Source organism: Perognathus longimembris, unplaced genomic scaffold (assembly GCF_023159225.1).
Source record: "Perognathus longimembris pacificus isolate PPM17 unplaced genomic scaffold, ASM2315922v1 HiC_scaffold_5496, whole genome shotgun sequence".
NCBI lineage: Eukaryota > Metazoa > Chordata > Mammalia > Rodentia > Heteromyidae > Perognathus > Perognathus longimembris.
The window spans coordinates 34,981-56,822 of record NW_025960929.1 but is presented as its reverse complement, the minus strand read 5'-3'; the positions used below and the strand labels follow the sequence as shown (position 1 = coordinate 56,822).

Sequence of the window (21,842 nt, the reverse complement as noted above, 5' to 3'; positions counted from 1 at the left end):
GCCAGCACCTTTGTCTTGTGGCTCGGCTGTCTGCCCCTGGCTTCCAGGCCCCCAGGCCCTGAAGGGGGCCTCCCCTCAGGCAGTGTCTTTACCACGGAGCATAGGCAGCTCCCCTCTGAGCTAAGTGTCAGGTAGGTGACCCCAGAACACAGGAAATGGGGGAGGGAGCCTGCTGGGGGCTGATGGCATGTACTGGTGTGTGGGGTTTGCCTGTGTCCAAACCATGACTGTGTGGTATCGGGACCCAGAGGGGCTGGGAGGAGCAGCCCCACCCCCCAGCTGCAGGCACAGACAGATGGCTGGCGCCGCCTGGCCATTGCTATATAACAAGCCACACAGTGAAAATTGGTAAAGAAAAAAACACAGTTAGTAGCTTGACATGGTGTTTCATGCCCGTAATCCCAGCTACCAGGGAGGCAGAGACTGGGGAGATTATGCTTCAAGGACAGGAAGGACAAAACACATGAGACCTTATCTGAAAAGTAAAGCAAAACAAGCATGGCTTAAGGGGCAGGGCACCTTTCCAGCAACAAAAAGACTCTGAATTCAAACCCTAGTGTTGCCAAAATTAAGATAAACTATTCATGATTGGGTGGACTGGACTCAGCCAGTTAGTTCTGGTTCAGGTCTTCCAAGGTCTCTGTCGGGACCAGTCCTGGAGGGCCACCAGTAACTTCCAATGTCCCAGGGCTCCATCCCGGAGCAGGCTCCGGCCCCGCCACAAGGCTATCCCGGCACCAGGGCTCTGATGAGCCTCCCTCACTTCTAGTGTCTCCTACCTTGTCCAGACACCCAGGCAGCTCCTGGGCCTTCAGCCAATGCTGCAGGCTTCTGGGGACCAGGGGCAAGTGTCCACGCGGGACGGGGAGGCCCCGTGGCCAGCCACAGACAGAGGGAAGTGAAGGACTGCTGGGGATGGATGGAGATGTGCCACCATCTTTTTTTTTTCTTTGCCAGTCGTGGGTCTTGGGACTCAGGACCTGGGCACTGCGTCTGGCTTCTTTTTGCTCAAGGCTAGCACCCTACCTCTTAAGACACAGCACCACCTCCAGCTTTTTCTGTTTATATGGTGCTGAGGAATCTAATCCAGGGCTTCATGCATGCATGCAGGGCAAGCACTCTACCGCTAAGCCACCTTCCCAGGCCCCTGCCACCATCTCTGTGTGCGCCTTGCAGGCCAGCAAGCTCTGATCCACTCCTCTAGGCTGTGTAGCCCTGTGTGTGTGTGTGTGTGTGTGTGTGTGTGTGAGAGAGAGAGAGAGAGAGAGAGAGAGAGAGAGAAAGCTCTGCTCCATTCCCCTGGGCTGTGGAGCACACTGTGTGTGTGCACGTGCACACACGCGTGTGCATGTACAGCGGCAGCGTGTGCTCTGCTCCCCCCACTAAGCCGTCCCCTGCCCTGCAGAGTTGAGATACCGCTGGTGGCTGAGATGCTGTGCACCGCCACCTGCATCCAGGGCCGGAGCATCATGGAGAACCTGAAAGGGCGGAAGCAGATGCGGCTGGCCGCAGCCAAGGCCTTCGTGGAGAGCGCCAGGTGGGTGGCTGTGCGGCTCAGGTCTGGAGCACAGTGAACATCGTGGGGTTGACACTCAGGTGCTGGGTGACCCCGGTGCCCGCCTCTGCTTACAGAGGCGGGCAGACCTGCAGGGGGCGCCACGGGGGCGGGGGCCGGCTGGAAGGGGCTCCTACGCAGCCAGAGCCTCAATAGGGGCAGGCGGATACCGCCAGGCCTAGGCCGGGGCCTGGCCTTCAGAAGGGCAGCAAGCCCTGTGGGGGTGGCCTCAGGGTGGGGGAAGGCCTCAGCAGGCCCCATGAAAGGTTCTCTCTGGCAGAGACCCATGGCACTCACTCCACTACCCTGACCTTGTCAGTGCCTCCTAAGCCCTTAACATTCCAGGCCCAGCCCTGCTGCCTCTGGAGCAGCCTGGGCCTGCATCCCTGTGGATGAGGAGTGCCTGGGGCAGCCTGGGGCAGCCGGGGCAGCCTGAGCCTGCATCCCTGTGGATGAGCAGTGCCTGGGGCAGCCTGGGGCAGCCTGAGCCTGCATCCCTGCAGATGAGCAGTGCCTGGGGCAGCCTGAGCCTGCATCCCTGTGGATGAGCAGTGCCTGGGGCAGCCTGAGCCTGCATCCCTGTGGATGAGCAGTGCCTGGGGCAGCCTGAGCCTGCATCCCTGTGGATGAGCAGTGCCTGGGGCAGCCTGGGGCAGCCTGAGCCTGCATCCCTGCAGATGAGCAGTGCCTGGGGCAGCCTGAGCCTGCATCCCTGTGGATGAGCAGTGCCTGGGGCAGCCTGAGCCTGCATCCCTGTGGATGAGCAGTGCCTGGGGCAGCCTGAGCCTGCATCCCTGTGGATGAGCAGTGCCTGGGGCAGCCTGAGCCTGCATCCCTGTGGATGAGCAGTGCCTGGGGCAGCCTGGGGCAGCCTGAGCCTGCATCCCTGTGGATGAGCAGTGCCTGGGGCAGCCTGGGGCAGCCTGAGCCTGCATCCCTGTGGATGAGCAGTGCCTGGGGCAGCCTGAGCCTGCATCCCTGTGGATGAGCAGTGCCTGGGGCAGCCTGAGCCTGCATCCCTGTGGATGTGGAGTGCCTGGGGCAGCCTGAGCCTGCATCCCTGTGGATGTGGAGTGCCTGGGGCAGCCTGGGCCTGCATCCCTGCGGATGAGCAGTGCCTGGGGCAGCCTGGGCCTGCATCCCTGTGGATGAGCAGTGCCTGGGGCAGCCTGAGCCTGCATCCCTGTGGATGTGGAGTGCCTGGGGCAGCCTGAGCCTGCATCCCTGTGGATGTGGAGTGCCTGGGGCAGCCTGAGCCTGCATCCCTGTGGATGAGCAGTGCCTGGGGCAGCCTGGGGCAGCCTGAGCCTGCATCCCTGTGGATGAGCAGTGCCTGGGGCAGCCTGAGCCTGCATCCCTGTGGATGAGCAGTGCCTGGGGCAGCCTGAGCCTGCATCCCTGTGGATGAGCAGTGCCTGGGGCAGCCTGAGCCTGCATCCCTGTGGATGTGGAGTGCCTGGGGCAGCCTGAGCCTGCATCCCTGCGGATGAGCAGTGCCTCGGGCAGCCTGGGGCAGCCTGGGCCTGCATCCCTGTGGATGAGCAGTGCCTGGGGCAGCCTGAGCCTGCATCCCTGTGGATGAGCAGTGCCTGGGGCAGCCTGAGCCTGCATCCCTGTGGATGTGGAGTGCCTGGGGCAGCCTGAGCCTGCATCCCTGTGGATGAGCAGTGCCCAGGGCAGCCTGGGCCTGCATCCCTGTGGATGAGCAGTGCCTGGTGCAGCCTGAGCCTGCATCCCTGTGGATAAGCAGTGCCTGGGGCAGCCTGGGCCTGCATCCCTGCGGATGAGGAGTGCTTGAGCCTGCATCCCTGTGGATGAGCAGTGCCTGGGGCAGCCTGGGGCAGCCTGAGCCTGCATCCCTGTGGATGAGCAGTGCCTGGGGCAGCCTGGGGCAGCCTGAGCCTGCATCCCTGTGGATGAGCAGTGCCTGGGGCAGCCTGGGGCAGCCTGAGCCTGCATCCCTGTGGATGAGCAGTGCCTGGGGCAGCCTGGGGCAGCCTGAGCCTGCATCCCTGTGGATGAGCAGTGCCTGGGGCAGCCTGGGCCTGCATCCCTGTGGATGAGGAGTGCCTGGGGCAGCCTGGGGCAGCCGGGGCAGCCTGAGCCTGCATCCCTGTGGATGAGCAGTGCCTGGGGCAGCCTGGGGCAGCCTGAGCCTGCATCCCTGTGGATAAGCAGTGCCTGGGGCAGCCTGGGCCTGCATCCCTGTGGATGAGCAGTGCCTGGGGCAGCCTGAGCCTGCATCCCTGTGGATGAGCAGTGCCTGGGGCAGCCTGGGGCAGCCTGGGCCTGCATCCCTGTGGATGAGCAGTGCCTGGGGCAGCCTGGGGCAGCCTGGGCCTGCATCCCTGTGGATGAGCAGTGCCTGGGGCAGCCTGGGGCAGCCTGGGCCTGCATCCCTGTGGATGAACAGTGCCTGGGGCAGCCTGGGCCTGCATCTCTCTAGTTGAGGAATGTCCTTTCAGGTTTGGGGGCGTGGCCGGCAGCAGTGCTCTGGTGATGTTGGCGGCACGACACTACTGGAATGCCTGGCTCCCTCTCCTGTCCTCCGCAGCCAACAGGAAGAAGGCCAAGAGTTCTGTCCAGAAGGTGATCAGCATCATCAACAGGACAGAGACCAGAAAGCGGGTATGTCCAGAGCAGTGGGGACATGAATGCTCAAGGACACTCCCACCGGCTGCAGTGTAGTATCCCAAGATCCCAGCAGGGTTGGGGCTCTGGGTGACCACAGTGCTGGCCTCTGACCTCACTGCCCCTGGTCAGAACCTCTCCCTTCCTGCCCCCTTTAACCAACTTTTAAACAGTAGGATTTCCTGGCTGGTCCTCCAGTCTTTCCCCTTCCCTTCCTCCAGCAACTCAGAGTTTGTTTGTCCTCCCGCCTGATGTCTTGAATGTTTAAGTTGACCCTTGCTGTGTAGTCTGTCCTGTGGTCCCAGGGACCTGGGGCTGGCCTTGAGCAGCTGTCCCCACCTCCCCAGTGACGGGTGTGCACGCCACAGCTAGCCCGGGAGCTTGTTCTCACGAGTAGAATGTGAGAAAACTTTTTGTGACTTTGCATTTTGGAAATGTTGCTACAATTCCTGAAGCTCATTAGAGACAGAGGAGAGGCAGCAGGGTGACGGAACTCTGGGCCACCTCTGACAAAGCCGCTGTCGGTTTTCACCTCAGGACAAAGGGAAGACCCTGCTCCTGCACCAGTGGCCCACAGCCGACTTCCAGGCTGGGTCCATGGCCGAGGGCCACTTTCTCCCAGGTTGGTGGCTGCGGGTTCGTGGGGCCCGGAGGGCTGGGGGCTGAAAGCTGCCTTCCAGGACACGGGGCGAGGGTTCCCACGGCGCTTCCGTGAGCAGGGCGCACGGCCCAGCACTCTGTGCCTGCCATGCACCCTTCCCGGGCACGGAGCTGCCCCGGTCTTTGCAAAGCTGCTTTCCTGGATTTCTGACAGAGCAATGCTGTTTCTCTACCGAATCGGCTTTCCTCTCACTACAGAGCACCCACGTAGAGGCGTGCTTGTGGGGCCACAGGAACCCGGCAGCACCAGAGCCGTCATCATCCTGTTGATGTTCACTGGGGGAAGATCATTGTCCCGTAGAGTAGCCCGCCCTGCTGCCCCAGAGCCCCTGCGCCCCACAGGTCCTCAGACGCGGGGGGCGGGGAGAGACAAGAGGCCCTGGCCCCGAAGACTGTGTCGTCCATTTAGAGATAAGGGGACTTAACTCAAGAATAAAAATACAGCAGTCGGAGTCAGTGAAAGTTGAGCAAGAGACCCCCACCCCGAGTCCAGTCGGGGCACTGCAGGCAGCACGCGAAGAGTGCAGAGCCCAGGCCCCAGGCGGGGTGGGCCGGCCCGTCCCGCGGGACAGGGTCGCTGGGGGGCTGCTGGCCGATAACCAGAGCTGGGGGCTGGAGCTCATGCTGCACTCCGCTCACCAAAATAAATGTCAGATAGGCTAGCCGTTTTTAGAAAAGTGTCCTGGAACTGGTCACCAGTGGCCCTCAAGAGGCTGAGATCTGAGGGCGGTGGCAGGGGAGGAGGGAGAGGCCCAGCAGAGCTAGCAGGCTGGACAGGTCTGGAGGGACAGTGGAGAGAGGGGAGCTGCTGGGCCTGCTGCCCAGAGGTGGTGTGGGTAGCTAGGCCGGGGCCTGAGGCATGAGGGAGCCCAGGGTTGGAAGGACCTGATAGACAGAGGGCAGGCTCACACCGTCCACGGAGCCGACCACTGAACCACGGCTGGGCACCTCCAGCCACACAGCGCTGCCTAGTGTCGTGGAGGCAGGATGTGTGCTAAGTTACAGCAGTGTGTGAGATGGCACCCATGCAGTACCTGAATACCAGTGCCCTGGACCTGGAGTGTGTCCTCAGCCCAGGACAGAAAACCCACCCTCATATTGACCTTTCCCATGTGCCAGAGGGTGTGTCGGGGATGGTGGGAGAGTGTCCCCCTGGGGGGGGGGGAGCAGGAGCCATTCCTTCAGACAGGCTGCAGGCAGGGACCGGCCCTAGCGCCTCTCCTCAGTCCTGCAGCACAGGCACCTGCTTTCCACATCTCTACAGCGAGGCTCCCATCTGGCACTATGGCGGTGTGGGGGCCTCAGGAGGTCAGAGGTCGGAGGGCATCAGGTAGTTAGCAAGGAGCCAGCTGCCCAGCCCCGCCCCCTCCTGCTCCCTCCCCTAGGGGCAGAGGATGACCTGTCTCTCAGAGCCGCGCTCTATGGCCTGCTGTTCCACAGCCACGCTGACCAAGATGACTGGGAGGGCGGCCTCAAGGTGCTGGATGAGGCCGTGCAGGTGCTACCCCGGACGGCCCACCGCCTGTGAGTGCCCTCGCCTGCCTGCCACCCACCTCCCTCCCCACCCTCCCCGAGTTTCCATGGTGTGTGTGTGTGTGTGTGTGTGTGTGTGTGTGTGTGTGTGTGTGTGTGCGCGTGCATATGCACGCAGTTTCACCCAGTCCTCCCCATGCAGCCCGAGTTTCTATGGGATGTGTGGGCACGTGTGTGGTGGGGGTGTACGTGTGTGTGCATGCATATGCACACCGTTCCAGCTGGTCCTTATGCAGCCTGAATTTCCATGAAGTATATATGTGTGTGTGCATGTGGGACGGAGGTATACATGTGTGTGTGCATGGGTGCATATGCATACAGTTCCAACCAGTTCTCCCCATGTAGCCTGATTTTCCATGGTGTGTGTGAGTGTGTGTATGTGTGCATGTGGGGTGGAGGTGTATGTGTGTGCATGTGGGGTGGAGGTGTATGTGTGTGTATGTGTGTGCATGTGAGGTGGAGGCGTGTTTGTGTGTGTGTGCATGTGGGGCAGGGGTGTACGTGTGTGTGTGTGTGCCTATGCATGCAATTCCAGCCAGTTCTCCCCATGTAGCCTGAGTTTCCATGGCGTGTGTGTGTGTGCATGTGTGTGGTGGATGGGTGTGTGCATGTGCAAACACACACACAGTTCAAGCATCGACTCTTGCTTTTCTTTAGCTTGATTTTCAAACACATGGTCATTGTGAAAGCGAAACTTGGGCAGAATTTCACCATGGAAATACAGAAGTTCAAGGATGAAAGCGAAGACTACTTGGCACACATGTGGCACCGCCTGGCTGTGAACTCCAAGAACATCCTAGGAGAGCTCACCTGTTACCAGAATGCCATCCAGGCCCTGCAGGTCCGTGCTTGTCTGCGCCGGCCACGGCGGCTGGGGCAGGAGAGCCTCCCCTGCAGGAGCACGGACTGCAGAGTTCAGGCAGACTTGGTGATCCAGGCACCCCCTCCAGTGCAGAGAGGGAGCTGACGGGTCAGGAGAGCCTGTGGACAAGTCTCCACGGTGACCAGGGGTGACAGGCACCATGGGACCCTAGGTGCCCTGGGAGGTTTCCTGGGTGCTGGCCCTCAGGCGCTGTCCTGGCCAGTGGAGCACCATCATGGTGCCTTTCTGTTGTGTCCCATAGAGACCAGAGAGCAGCCAGCAGAAGGTGGACTATATCCTGGAGTTCAGCGAGTGGCTGCACTTCAAGCAGTTTCCTCTTGAAGACGTCATTGCCCATCTCACGTGGGCAGTTGAGATCTTGCTGGTCATGAAACCCACCCAAGACACATCAGAGCCAGAGCTGGAGCCAGAAAGTGAGGACCCAGCTCCCCCACCCCTAATACCACCACACCCTGCAGGGTGCCCCGGCCCTGCTCCCCACACCCTGCAGGGTGCCACGGCTCTGATCCACCACACCCTGCAGGGTACCACGGCTCTGGTCCACCACACCCTGCAGGGTGCCACGGCCCTGGTCCACCATACACTGCAAGGTGCCACGGCCCTGGTCCACCACACCCTGCAGGGTGCCACGGTCCTGGTCCACCAGACACTGCACGGTGCCACAGTCCTGGTCCACCACACACTGCAGGGTGCCACGGCTCTGGTCCACCACACCCTGCAGGGTGCCACGGTCCTGGTCCACCACACCCTGCAGGGTGCCACGGTCCTGGTCCACCACACCCTGCAGGGTGCCACGGCCCTGGTCCACCACACCCTGCAGGGTGCCACGGCCCTGGTCCACCATACACTGCAAGGTGCCACGGCCCTGGTCCACCACACCCTGCAGGGTGCCACGGTCCTGGTCCACCAGACACTGCACGGTGCCACAGTCCTGGTCCACCACACACTGCAGGGTGCCACGGCTCTGGTCCACCACACCCTGCAGGGTGCCACGGCCCTGGTCCACCACACCCTGCAGGGTGCCACGGCCCTGGTCCACCACACCCTGCAGGGTGCCAAGGGCCTAGCCCATCACAGACCTAGCCCATCACATTCCTAGCCCACGGTCCTGGCCCACAGCCTCATCAATATTAAAGTGTGCTCCCAACAGAAGCTGGCTAGTAGTTTGTGCACTCAGGACCAGGCAGGCAATGTGAAGGCTCAGAGGACACTGAGAAGGTTCTGGACAGCCTGCCACGGCCCACCAGGGCTGCGGGTGTCTAAGCACCTTGGGCTGAGCAGCGCATGTCATAGCCAGTCCCAAGCTAGGCCTCTGGGGCCCTCGCTGCTGAGTCCTGTGCATGGTATAAGTCAGGAGGCCTCCGTGAAGAAGAGGCTGGGGGGAGGCGGGGGGGAGGCTGGGGGGAGGCGGGGGGGAGGCGGGGGGGGGAGGCAGGGGGGGAGGCGGAGGGCCTCACTGAGGCCACAGTCACTCTGGGCCTCAAAGGCTGCCCCCGCCTGCACACAAGCCCTGGGGACACCAGAAGACAGGATGCCCTAGGGAGCACAGAAGGCCATGGTGGCCCCAGTCATCCAGTAGGCCCACCCACCGTGGCACTAGAAGAGCTGAGGCCCATAGGTGTGAATTCTAGCCTCAGTGTACCTGGAGCTCAGTGGTGCTGGCCAGAGCCGGCACCATCCCAGTGAACAGAGGGGCCTCCTCAGGACTCTCAAGCCCTTATAGAGGGGGGAGATGTATGGATTGGGACAGAGCAGTTTGCTGGCCTCCCGCGCCCAGCAGCGCCCTGCTCAGGAGTGGATCCAGAGCCCTCAGAGTCCAGCTCAGGACCCTACCCATGGCAGGAGGTCTGGGGCAAACAGTTGCTCCACAGAGGGGAGATTTGGTGGACCTCGGTCTGCACAGCCCGCAGCCAGTGGGGTGAGGTCTCAATCAGAAGGATGGATGGGCCCCGTGGTCCTGACCCTGGGCCCACCTGCATGAGTGCCCTCTGCGGCTGGACCTACCTGTCCTGTCTGGTTCAAGAAAGGAAGAGCCGGGGCTGGGGATATAGCCTAGTGGCAAGAGTGCCTGCCTCGGATACACGAGGCCCTAGGTTCGGTTCCCCAGCACCACATATACAGACAACGGCCAGAAGCGGCGCTGTGGCTCAAGTGGCGGAGTGCTAGCCTTGAGCAAAAGGAAGCCAGGGACAGTGCTCAGGCCCCGAGTCCAAGGCCCAGGACTGGCCATAAAAAAAAAAAAAAAAAAAAGAGTAAAAAAAAAAAAAAAAAAAGAAAGGAAGAGCCAGGAAAGCACCCGCCTCCATCTGCATGTAAGAGCAGCAGAAAGACCTGCCCCCCTGGCGTCCAGCCCACGTGCCGGAGCAGGTCAGAGCTGGAGACCCCTGAGACACCACCAGACACTCCTGCCTGGCCTGGGCCTTCGCCTTCCCAGAGAGCGGGGCTTCTTGTCTTCCAGACCCAGGGAGAAACGTCAGGTGAAAGGCTGACAGCCCTGCCAGAGAGGCCGTGGCCCAGGCCAGGCAGAGGATGCAGGGTAGAGCAGCCAAGTCACCAAGCAGGAGAGTGGAGGGCCCGGGCCCACAGGGCGCCCCCGTCCAGGCATGCCCTGAGCCTCGGGCTCCCTCCTTGTGCAGGGGAGACCAAGCCTGCTGACGTCCAAGCGGAGGGGCCAGAGGCCCAGGCCCAGGACCAGGGGACGTTCTCCTTGGAGCAGTTACAGAGCCTGAGGCAGCTGGAGCTCCTGGCCAGAGTGCACATCCTGCGGGCCCTGATGTTGACGCCCAGCGCCGCCAGCTACCAGGACGACTGCCTCATGGCCTACACCTTCTTCAGGCACATCTGGCAGGTGAGGCCAACTGTGTGCTGGCTGAGGACCCCGGGGCCCTGCCCGCCTCTCCCCGGGCCAGAAACGACAGGCATCTCTTCGCTGCTTCCTCGGGAATATTGCACTGCTATTTAAAAACATCATCAGAACATTTTCTGATATTTTTCTTTCCCCCCTCTCTCTCTTTCCCCCTTCTTCCTCCCTCCCCCCTCCCTCTCCTCTTTCTTCTTGTACTTGCTTGTAGTACTGAGATTAAACCCAGCACCTCATTCTTCCTAGGCAAACATGCTACCGTGAGACATCCCTTTTGAGTGTTTATATTCTGTTTCTGGAATAAGTTTTTGCACTGACTTTGCCAAGGCTGTCCTCAAACTCACATTCTCCTGCTTCCACCTGCCAAGAACCTGGTTTACAGCCTGAGCCACAATAGCTGGCTGTTTTCCCAATATTTACGAGCCAAAGGCCTTCAAGAGATAGGCAAGGCGCTCCTGTGAAATCCTCCTTTTCCTCTCCCCAAAGCATCCTGTCCACGTTTCCCCACCCTTCCACGCTCCGTGTCCTCAAAGGAGCCCTGTGCCCCCCTAGGCCCATTCCGGCATCGCTTCCCTGGCAGAATCCAAGCTCCCACTGGAAGCCGCCATGCACAATACGCAGCACCTGCCGGACCTGCCTGCTCCTCCCCTCCCTCGCCCTCCCGCCCTCTCCCTGTGGGGCCCCAGGCAGTTCCCGAGGACCTAGCCTGTGCCTCTGTCCAGGTCCCGTGGGCAGTGCCCCGAATCCCAGGCCTGGGTACAGAGCAGCCCTCAGCGGTAGGAGGCCCAGGAACTCTAGCCGCCCCAGTGTGCAGGCCCAGCTGCCGCGGAGGATAGCAGTGCCGGCTCCTCCAGCACCCTGCCCGGGGCTGCCCAGATCTTGCCCAGGCCTGGGTCACGGATGTATTTCCTGTGCCTGAGCACCTCACCAACCCAAGCCCGGCCCCAGGGAGGGCGCCCTGAGGGAAGCAGGCCTGCCGGCAAGCAGTCTAAACGCCGGGGACAAGCAGCTGTAACTGAGGCCCTCAGGTTGAGCGCCACCTCCAGATTTCTGTGAGGACCACACGCACGCCCAGCGTGGTGTCTCCAGAGGTCCCTGGGGACCACACACCGAGTACCATGCCCCAAGTCCCCCCGTGTGCCTGTAGGCAGGGTGGTGGCCCAGGCCCTGGGCAGGGCGTCCCGCTCGGCAGGAGAGTCACGGCCAAGCCCCCTTGGATCTAGAGGTTCCTGGGAGGGCGCGGCAGGACGCGGTATGGGGTCTGTTTGAATGCCGTCAACACAAACTCTGCTCTTCCTCAGATTGCTCTGTCAAAAGGAGGAAAACTAATTCCAGAAAAGGCGGTAACAGCAACCAGCTCACAAATATTATTGCCTAAAAAAGAGAAGGAGAAGGGCAAGGAGAAGGAGAAGGAGAAAAGTAAAGAGAAAGAGAAGGACAAGGGGAAGGAGGACAAGGAGAAGGAGAAAGTGAAAGACAGCAAGCAGGTGCTCAGGGGTGGGCGACGGGCCCTGGAGGGCGAGGCCGCGTGGCCTGTCCCAACCCCCTTCGTCCCGGCCCAGACCCCTCACCTGCCGTCTCACAGCCCTTTCCTCGCTTCACAAATGGAAGGCGGGGGTTCCACCGTGGACTTGTGTGGTCAGCCCCCGGGGGAACCTGTGCACGAGCCAGGCAGCGCAGTGGCCTTGGTTGGCCAGCAGAGTCTGGGCGCGGTGTGCAGGGGTGGGGCTGGGATCCTCGGGGAGTGAGGAAAACGCTTCCCTAATATCCAGAAGCATGCAGAACGCCCCTGGAATCATTTCACCCTCACCTAGTAGCTCCTCCCACTGCCAAGGCAAGTCTAGAAACTTGGTGGGCCGGACGTGCGGGGCAGAGCTGGCGCCGTGCCCCACTGAGCCGTGAGGAGGGCCACCGCCAGGCTCCTTGCGGAAGGCCACGCCGGCACCGGGCGGCATCCTCAGGGCTCTTCCTCCCGCCCAGGCGCAGGCCCCCGCCACCAGCCGGCGGCCTGAGGAGTTACCCAGCAGCGTAGAGGAGTGGGCCTCCTACGTCTGCCCGGAGGAGCTGCTGTCCGTGTTCAGGCAGGACAAAAGCGACTTCACCATTAACTCAAAGAGCTTCCAGAAGCCGGTGAGGAGATGGGAGGGCCAGTCCCTGCCCCGAGGCCTGTGGCTGCCTTCCCCTGACTCAGTTTCCCCCACCCTGCTGCCCCCGCCTCTGGGGTCCCACGGCCCCTCAGCCAAATCCCTCTTCTCGGGACCCCTGTGCTTACACCGAGGGCACCTTCGCCTCAGGTGCTAGGGACTGGGTGGCCGCACACTTGGGGTCAGGTTCCACTCACCACCGCTTCCCGGCTGGGAGGCCGCTTGGGATGGAACTGTGCCTCGCGTTGCGGTTGGTTAGGCTTCCTTCACGCAGTGTAACGTGTGTGGGTTCTGCCGTCCTGGGCCCCCGTAGCCTCCTCCCGCAGTGCTGCCCTGCACCTGCAGCAGAGGTCGGGCCTGGCCTCACCGTCCGTGTGGAGCTGTGCCGTGTCTGGAACACAGGCCTCCAGGGAGGGGTGCTGGGCTGCCCTTGGGGGGACCCAGCAGCGGTGGTCCCTGGGGAGTCCCCCCGGGGAGTCCCCCCGCGGCCGAGATGGACCGCCTCCTAGCCATTGGTGATGTGCCGCCACCAAGGAGGCGGGCCCTCGTAGGCTTCCGGCGGTCCCCTGGTCGATCTTTGACCTGTTACGGGAGGAATCCTCAGACGGTCAGGTTGACCACCATTGCCTGGGTCAACTTCCACTTTGCGGTCTGCCTTCCTCTCTCGGTGGGTCTTCTGTGCGGGGAGGTGATTAGTTTTTGATACTAACAGTGAGCTTTTGCTTGGTGATTTGTGCTTTCTCGTGTCCTCAAAAAAAAGCCAAACCCTTATTTCCTGACAGACTGCCATATCATTCCTGAAAGGTGCCACCCATCCCCTCACGGTGCCGTGTTGGGGTCACACGCTGAGCTGCTCACCTCTCAGCTGCCTCTGCCGCCAACCAGCCCACCTTTCCATATGCCTAGTACCTTAACCGGAATTATTTTCTGCCTGGTTTCTAGATGAAAATAGTTTGCATTTCTTGCAGCACCTCTTGCTAGGTTTTGGCAAACCTAGTCCGACATCATGGAAGCGTTAGCTCTTCTCTCTATGTGCCACAAAGAAACTGGTTTTGATTATCAACAGGTGTTTTTGTGGAAAGAAAACATGATTTTTTTTCGAATAGACACGTAATTGGCGTTTCTCTTGTGATGATTTTGTTGTTCTCATGCTGATGGTGTCACGTCTTGTGCGCGTGGCAAAATGAAGTCTAACGATAATACATCCTCCCTTTGCGGCACAGACACCAGCGAGGGACCTGCTGTGTGCTGGGCACTGTGCTCTGCTTCCTCCCTGAGCCCTGTGACCTGGACTATCTGTTGTGTTTGTGCAGACATACACGCTGTACTATCTGGACCACCTGGTCAAGGCCTTGAAGAAGATGTTCCTCCACGAGCTCACCATCCCCCTCCTGCAGCTGGGGGTTCTCATTGCCAACGCCGTGGTGGACAGCAAGAGCCTAGCGGACCTCTACCACCTGAGGTTGGAGCCCCTTCTAACCTGGGCACAGCTGCTCAACAGGAAACAAAACAAGTTTCACTCTGTAGTGACTGTGCAGACAATGCAGTCCCCAAGATCCATACAAAAAATACTTGAATGTGAAAACAGTGTTTTTATTTTACCGTTCCCTCACTTTAGGGAAGCATCTAGCCCTCGGCTGAGGAGGAGGAGGAGGTGGCAGGGCTCACACTGTGGTGGGGGGGAGGGGGACGGGGGGGGGGAGGGAGGAAGAGGCGGGGAGGGGGGGGAGGGGGGAGTGACTCTTCTGTGAGGCTGAAGTCATGTCCAAAGGAGAGAGTCATCAACATGGTGCTGGCAGAGGTTCCTGCTGGAAGCTTTCCAGGCTCTGCCCCACCCCTGGGCCTGGCTTTACTGCTGAATGCCACAGAGACAATAGATGTGTAGTAAATAAAGTACACGAGTGGATGACTTAAAATTCCTCCACCTGAACCCTGCTACGGCCACCTGCTGTGTTTACCTAGAAGTGTTGCTCAGCTTTGGAAAGGATTGAAAACATGGAAGTGCCCAGTTTCTTCCTAGTTGATGACTCGGGTGAAGCGTGCCGCGCCCAGCCCACGTGGTCGTTTCCCGGTGGACGGTCCAGGTGACGGCTCCCCGCCACCCTTCCCCGCAGGCTCGCCCAGGTCTGCGCGGACCTGCGGCTCCGCGACGCCGCTGCCTACCACGAAGAGGCCGTTGGGCAGACGTACATTGGAGACATGGAGCAGGCCAGGTGCGTCTGGCTCGTCTCCAGTGGGCAGCGCCCACTCCCAGGCAGAGAACTCTCCTTCCAGGCTAAGCTCGCGTCCTCTGGCCCAGCCCCGCCCTTGGCTGGGTCCCCTCCTAGTGCTAGGCCCCCCGCAGCAGACGTGAGACCCCCCTGAGGCCCCGTGCCTGGAGGTGCTGACAAGGGAGCCCCAGGGGGAGCACACAGGGTTCCTCCTGGCTCCACTCATCTTGCTCAGGAAGGATAAAGGGGGGGGAGGAGGAGGGGAGGGCTGGGGGAGGCCCCCCTGGTCCCGGGGGAGGGGTGCACAGGGTTCTCCGGTTCCTGGGTCACTCAGACGCGCTAGAGATGATCAAGTTTCAATCTGCTAATGAGCCAACTGCCTGCTTATCATTTTTTGTGGAACCTGTGGTTGAGATTTAAGACCACTGGGAGGATTTCTGCGCTGCAATTATGCACAGCTCTAGCTACGTGCGTCTGCCATGTGGCTTTATTTTTTTCTTGATACACAAATGATGTATGTCATTGCACAGATTTTGGAAAACACAGATAAGGAAGAAGATAAATGTGGTCATCCCATCATTAGGCAGCAGCTGCCTTTGGAATTGTGGTGTATGCCCTTCTGCACATTTTCCACATTAGAAAACAATGCACACGACTTGTAGATGTTCCCCTGAGCCCCAGGTAGTGAGAAGCGTGGGGCTGGCACTCAGGGCTTGCCCTTGCTAGGCGGGGGCTCTGCCACTTGAGCCATATCTCCTTTGGTTTTGCTTTACTTTACTTTTTGTTTAGTTTTCTTGTTTGAGATTGAATTTTTGCCTCGTCTGGGAATGAAGTCTGACATTATAGGCATGCATTACCTCATCCAGCTGTTTTAGAGACAGGGTCTCACTGACTACCCACGCTGCCTTCAAACGGTGATCCTCCTATCTCTGCTTCCCTGGAGGCTGGGATTACAGGTGTGCCACACCATTGTGCTCATAATTGTAAGCATGGTTTATTTGCCCAGCCCTTGGTTGAATGTGTGACCCCAGTGCCAAGTTCCTGATATGGCAGGAGAACCTGGAGTGGGACTGCCCTCCGTGGAGAGGTTCTAGAAGTATGGAGACTGACCTCCTCAGAGAGGTGCTAGAAATGCGGTTGCTAAAGCCATGGGCCTGGCTGCCTGCTGCTTCCTGCTCCATGGTGCGTGTGACCTGAGCACTTGGGGGGCGGTGGGGAGAAGGAACCTGACCTCCAGATTATGGCCTGCGGAATGGAGCCCACCCAGGTGCTCAGGCTGCTGTGCTCTGGCCAATGTGTCTCTAAGTAGACAGCAGGGTCGTTTTGCTTTGGGAATGTGGAGTTTGAGATTGATATTAAACTTCTGAGTCCGTGTGCTAGATGATTCCAAAGAGAGAGCTGGTTGCCAGCGTTGCTCGGGGAGCCATGGCCCTGTGGATTCCAGCTGTGCTCGGTCTTCGTAAACAGGAGGGCAGGAGTGCTTCTCACGGCTGTTTTAGTTTACATTTCTTTGGAAATGGAACTGACCATCCGTAGCCATTGGCTCTTCTCTGATGCATGGTGTCTATTTTGCCTCCCATAGCTGCAGAAAAGAGATTACATTTAAAAAGCAGAAGATCAGGGAGCCCGTGGTAGATGAAAGTCTGCCTACCTTGATCCAGTTGTCAGCACCAGTCTGCCCAGTAGAGGTGAAGCCACTGATAGCCCAAGACAAGGTAAGCCCACTCTACCATGGCACCGAGTCGATAGCCAGGGGCGATAGGGACCTGACTGCCAATGCTAGCTTGCCCTGCGCAGTCATAGGCTGCGGCAAACCCAGAGGCCACCCCAAGCTGCCTCTGCCTGGGGCCCTGGAAGTCTCTCGGGAAGATGAAATTTGTGTGCCCCAGCTGACCACCCAGGGGCCGGCCTCCAGAGACCCAGCTGACCACCCAGGGGCCGGCCTCCAGAGACCCAGCTGACCACCCAGGGGCCGCCTCCAGAGGCCCAGCTGACCACCCAGGGGCCGCCTCCAGAGACCCAGCTGACCACCCAGGGGCCGCCTGCAGAGACCCAGCTGACCACCCAGGGGCCGCCTCCAGAGACCCAGCTGACCACCCAGGGGCCGGCCTCCAGAGACCCAGCTGACCACCCAGGGGCTGCCTCCAGAGACCCAGCTGACCACCCAGGGGCCGGCCTCCAGAGGCCCAGCTGACCACCCAGGGGCTGCCTCCAGAGACCCAGCTGACCACCCAGGGGCCACCTCCAGAGACCCAGCTGACCACCCAGGGGCCGCCTCCAGAGACCCAGGCGGTCCACCCAGGGGCCGCCTCCAGAGACCCAGCGGTCCACCCAGGGGCCGCCTCCAGAGACCCAGCTGACCACCCAGGGGCCGCCTCCAGAGACCCAGCGGTCCACCCAGGGGCCGCCTCCAGAGACCCAGCTGACCACCCAGGGGCCGGCCTCCAGAGACCCAGCTGACCACCCAGGGGCCACCTCCAGAGACCCAGCTGACCACCCAGGGGCCGCCTCCAGAGACCCAGGCGGTCCACCCAGGGGCCGCCTCCAGAGACCCAGCGGTCCACCCAGGGGCTGCCTCCAGAGACCCAGCTGACCACCCAGGGGCCGCCTCCAGAGACCCAGCGGTCCACCCAGGGGCCGCCTCCAGAGACCCAGCTGACCACCCAGGGGCCGGCCTCCAGAGACCCAGCTGACCACCCAGGGGCCGCCTCCAGAGACCCAGCTGACCACCCAGGGGCTGCCTCCAGAGACCCAGCTGACCACCCAGGGGCCGGCCTCCAGAGGCCCAGCTGACCACCCAGGGCCCGCCTCCAGAGACCCAGCTGACCACCCAGGGGCCGCCTCCAGAGACCCAGCTGACCACCCAGGGGCCGCCTCCAGAGACCCAGCTGACCACCCAGGGGCCCACCTCCAGAGACCCAGCTGACCACCCAGGGGCTGCCTCCAGAGACCCAGCTGACCACCCAGGGGCCGGCCTCCAGAGGCCCAGCTGACCACCCAGGGGCCGCCTCCAGGGACCCAGCTGACCACCCAGGGGCCGCCTCCAGAGACCCAGCTGACCACCCAGGAGCCGCCTCCAGAGGCCCAGCTGACCACCCAGGGGCCGCCTCCAGAGACCCAGCGGTCCACCCAGGGGCCACCTCCAGAGGCCCAGCTGACCACCCAGGGGCCGGCCTCCAGAGACCCAGCGGTCCACCCAGGGGCCACCTCCAGAGGCCCAGCTGACCACCCAGGGGCCGCCTGCAGAGACCCAGCTGACCACCCAGGGGCCCGCCTCCAGAGGCCCAGCTGACCACCCAGGGGCCGGCCTCCAGAGACCCAGGCGGTCCACCCAGGGGCCGCCTCCAGAGACCCAGCTGACCACCCAGGGCCCGCCTCCAGAGGCCCAGCTGACCACCCAGGGGCCGCCTCCAGAGGCCCAGCTGACCACCCAGGGCCCACCTCCAGAGGCTCCCTGGATGGGACACAGGTGTCTACGGGGCTTTTCAGCCTTGGCTGGCACATGTCGCAGAGCACGGGCATCCAGGGAGGGTGGCTTACGGCCCACGGTTTCTTGCAGATTTTGGAGGTAAATGGAGAGACTGGGAAGGGCCTGCAGGGAACCTCCTACCCCCGGCTGTGGATGCTCAAAGCCAAGGTGCTACTGGACATGGACCTGTTCCAGCCTGTGCGGCTGCTCCTGTCGGAGGCCCACCAGGCTTTCCAGGCAAGGAGCCTCCGGCCAGGCCAGCCAGGCCACCCCCTTCCCCTGCACATAATGGAGCCCTGGTGCTCCTTGCTCCCTTCACCCGAGCACACTGGGGAAATGGCCTGTCCTTTCAGAAGCATCTTTGTGTCTTTCCCTCCTAGAAAGTCCATGCCCCTCCCTGCCGTAGGAATGGGTTTCTCTTTCCTGGCAGGTCTCTCTTTCCTACCCCTTGCCTATCTTTTCTATTCTAGCTTACTGATTCTGGAGTTTTATAGTCCCAGTGTAACAACACTGTGTGGCCCATTTCTGATTCCGGGTTACATCCCGCTTCCCTGTTTGCTTCCTAATGTAATTCTGGTTGGGAGGGGAGGACTTTGGGAGCCATGTGGTGTCTTCTGCCAGCCAGAGAAACTTCTCTAGGAGGCAGACTCCCCATTGGCCACCGGGGCTGCCATCTTGGCCTTCCTCTGATACATCTTCAGCTTTGAGCCCCATGGCACTGTGGCCATTCTGGGTCTCCTCTGAGTCCCTGGGGAGGCTTGAGTTCCCCTCTGTCTGATGCACTGTGCTGTCTGCTGTTGCTCATCCCTGCTCCACCCTGAGCAGTGAGGAGCAGTTGTCCCAAGCTCCAGACTGGTGCAACGTGTCTGTCCTCCTGGGCCCTGCCCTGCCCGCCCCCCCTCCCCCCCCCCACCTGGATGGCTGACAGCAGGGAAACCTGGATGGGAGGAAGTGGCTTCTATTGCTCGAGGGCACAGCACCCCAGTTCCCCAGCACCCCAGCTCTGCAGTCCTCCTGCAGGGGCATGGCTCCGCCTCTGCCAGCCCCCATCCTGTCCAGGAGAACCAGATGGGTCCAGGCGTCCTTGGCTGTGGGACTTCTCACCCAGGGACGTTTCCTCCGGGTAGCTGGAAGCCCTGTCCACTCCACAGGGCTGGCACCAGGGTCCAAGCACTAACCTCTCTGCCCCACCCGCACAGGCCAAGCCCTGCCTGGGTCTATGCCTCCCTCCTCATCCTGCTCCTGGCCCCAGACACCCTGCGCGACCCATCCGCCAGGGCCAGCCCCACTTGGGCCTCAGCGTGGCCACAGGCTGGCCTGGCTTTCTGGGACGTCACCTGGCCTCTGGCTCTGCCTGGTGCCCTGTTTCCACCCATCTTAGAGCCTCGTGCCAGCTTGGCCAGATGCCAGAAATGCTCTTCTGCAGAAGAGAATCCCACCCCACCCCCAGGCAGTCCCTGGTCATCCAGCCTGCGGCAGCCTGTTTACCCAGTTCCACCGCAATGAACCTGTGCACAGCAAAACTGGCACACAGCACTCGGGAAGGAGCTGGTGGGCGGCAGGACAGAGGGCAAGCTGCTAGTGGGGCACTCAGTGTGGGAAAAACTAGGGACCTGCAACTCCCAGAGGACTCCTGTCCACCATGGTGGACACCCGTCTAGAGGAGACCCTGGAGGGACGGGGCTCTGCGGTTGTGCAGGGCTGCCTGACCACCACGGTGGACACCGGTCCAGCAGGGACCCTGGAGGGACAGGGCCCTGAGGGGACAGTGCGTGTGAAGATTTCACTCCTGGGAGCAGATGGGGGCTCTTTCTTTAGCAGCCAGGGGAGCCCAGGACCAGAGGGAAAGGCACGAGGCCCAGACAGTCTCAGAACTCACCCTCCACCCTCCTCACTCCACCTCTGCCTCCCCTACCCCCTACCTTGTCTCTGCTACGTCCATACGTCTGCTACGTACTTCCAGGAGCTCGATGATCCTTGTGCCCAGTCCCAGTGCCTGCTCCTCCTGGCACAGCTGGCCAACAAGGAGAACAACTATGGAGGAGCTAAGAGACTGATCGAGAAGGCCCAGCAGCTGGGTGGGAGCGAGGAGTTCTGGTACAAGTCCACCCTGACGCTGGCCCAGGCCATGCTGTCTTCAGAAGACGCAGGGAGAGAAGTGTCGGTGAGAGCCATCAGAGGTGCTGAATGGGGACAGCGGGGCGGGGGGGGGGGGGGGGAGGCTCTGTTCCCTGGGGTGGGTGGGGGCAACAGGAGGCTCTGTCCTCTGGGCTAGGGTCTCTGTCCCTCACCCCACTGAGTGGTGCAGTTATGTTGGTGCCGGTCACCCCCAGGTTTGCTGTCTGTATCAGAAACTCATCGATGTCTTCAGACTCCTCCAGAAAGAACGGCCTAACCAGGAATCCCTTCTGGAGTTCTTCATCATGGACCTTGATGCTAGGTGAGGTTGCTGGTGACTGCGCCCCGCCTGCCTGAGCACCTTCAGGCCCCCGGGGGCCCTCGCGGCCCCTCGGTCCCGAGCTGAGCGCCAGGGCCCCGCTTCCGCACTGGCTCGGGCTCTGGGCCTTTGCCTTGTTGGAGGGCGCGTGGGACTCATGGATGCAGGGCTCCCGCTTGCTGTTTTCCGCTGTGCACGGGGTCTGTTCGTTGGGCTTACTTCCGCGTGAGGGGGGAGGAGGGGCTCACGAGTTCAAGCTAGGGAGGGGACCAGGCCCCAAGGGCGTGGTCAGCATCCTGGGTGGGCACCGCTGGGCACGGCGGTGCTCGGCGGCTGCTGGCCCTGGGCCCCGCCCCTGAGGAGGCCCCGCCCCTGAGGAGGCCCCGCCCCGGAGGAGGCCCCGCCCCGGAGGAGGCCCCGCCCCGGAGGAGGCCCCGCCCCCGAGTAGGCCCCGCCCCCGAGGAGGCCCCGCCCCCGAGGAGGTCCCGCCCCCGAGGAGGCCCCGCCCCTGAGGAGGCCCCGCCCCTGAGGAGGCCCCGCCCCGGAGGAGGCCCCGCCCCGGAGGAGGCCCCGCCCCGGAGGAGGCCCCGCCCCCGAGTAGGCCCCGCCCCCGAGGAGGCCCCGCCCCCGAGGAGGTCCCGCCCCCGAGGAGGCCCCGCCCCTGAGGAGGCCCCGCCCCTGAGGAGGCCCCGCCCCTGAGGAGGCCCCGCCCCGGAGGAGGCCCCGCCCCCGAGGAGGCCCCGCCCCGGAGGAGGCCCCGCCCCTGAGGAGGCCCCGCCCCGGAGGAGGCCCCGCCCCGGAGGAGGCCCCGCCCCGGAGGAGGCCCCGCCCCTGAGGAGGCCCCGCCCCTGAGGAGGTCCCGCCCCTGAGGAGGCCCCGCCCCTGAGGAGGTCCCGCCCCTGAGGAGGCCCGGCCGGCAGGTGCGTGTACCTCCAGCTGCAGATGGCGCAGGGCTCCCCCGCCAGCAAGCCCCCCGAGGCGATGCTCCTGCTGACGGAGATAGACAAGCACCTGGTGGAGCTGGAGGAGAAGTGCGCTTCCACCTGCGGGTACCAAACGCACTGCATGGACGTACGAGTTGCCCGCGCAAAGCTGAAGCGGTGAGCGTCGCGGTGGGGCGGGGTGGGGCGGGGTGGGCAGGGCGAGGGGCCGCGGCCTTGCTGCCCTCTGACCTGCCGCAGCCTGCAGAGCCCTCCCAGGCGGCACCCCCTCCCCCACCTCGGGCACCCGCACACCTCTCCGCACGAGCAAATCCCGCCTCGGCACGACTCAGCGGTTACCAGGCCATCCTGACACCCGGAACGCAACCCTGCCCCGCGCATCGGCCTGGGCCCGGGGGAAGGAGGAAACCCGGGCGCGGGAATCAGCAGACGGCTGTGGGCTGCGTCACTGGGTGGCACCGGACCCCACCCCACCCCTACAAGCACAGTGTCACGCCAGGCCTACTGTGCACGCTCAGA

The 21,842-nt window shown here is 62.2% G+C and overlaps 1 protein-coding gene across 1 annotated transcript in view; it reads left to right on the top strand.

Annotated features, from left to right (window-relative positions):
• Positions 1–21,842, top strand: part of LOC125345310 (cilia- and flagella-associated protein 46-like) — an 85,916-nt gene that overhangs the window by 37,332 nt on the left and 26,742 nt on the right. The window contains exons 23-39 of the mRNA XM_048337537.1: positions 1,406–1,537; positions 4,021–4,183; positions 4,724–4,808; positions 6,232–6,370; positions 7,037–7,220; positions 7,504–7,686; positions 8,706–8,729; positions 9,946–10,110; positions 11,424–11,609; positions 12,103–12,252; positions 13,580–13,728; positions 14,381–14,479; positions 16,059–16,191; positions 18,036–18,182; positions 19,909–20,109; positions 20,279–20,385; positions 21,303–21,482. Coding sequence (XP_048193494.1) covers positions 1,406–1,537; positions 4,021–4,183; positions 4,724–4,808; positions 6,232–6,370; positions 7,037–7,220; positions 7,504–7,686; positions 8,706–8,729; positions 9,946–10,110; positions 11,424–11,609; positions 12,103–12,252; positions 13,580–13,728; positions 14,381–14,479; positions 16,059–16,191; positions 18,036–18,182; positions 19,909–20,109; positions 20,279–20,385; positions 21,303–21,482 — 2,427 coding nt within the window. The remainder of the gene's footprint in view (positions 1–1,405; positions 1,538–4,020; positions 4,184–4,723; positions 4,809–6,231; positions 6,371–7,036; positions 7,221–7,503; positions 7,687–8,705; positions 8,730–9,945; positions 10,111–11,423; positions 11,610–12,102; positions 12,253–13,579; positions 13,729–14,380; positions 14,480–16,058; positions 16,192–18,035; positions 18,183–19,908; positions 20,110–20,278; positions 20,386–21,302; positions 21,483–21,842) is intronic.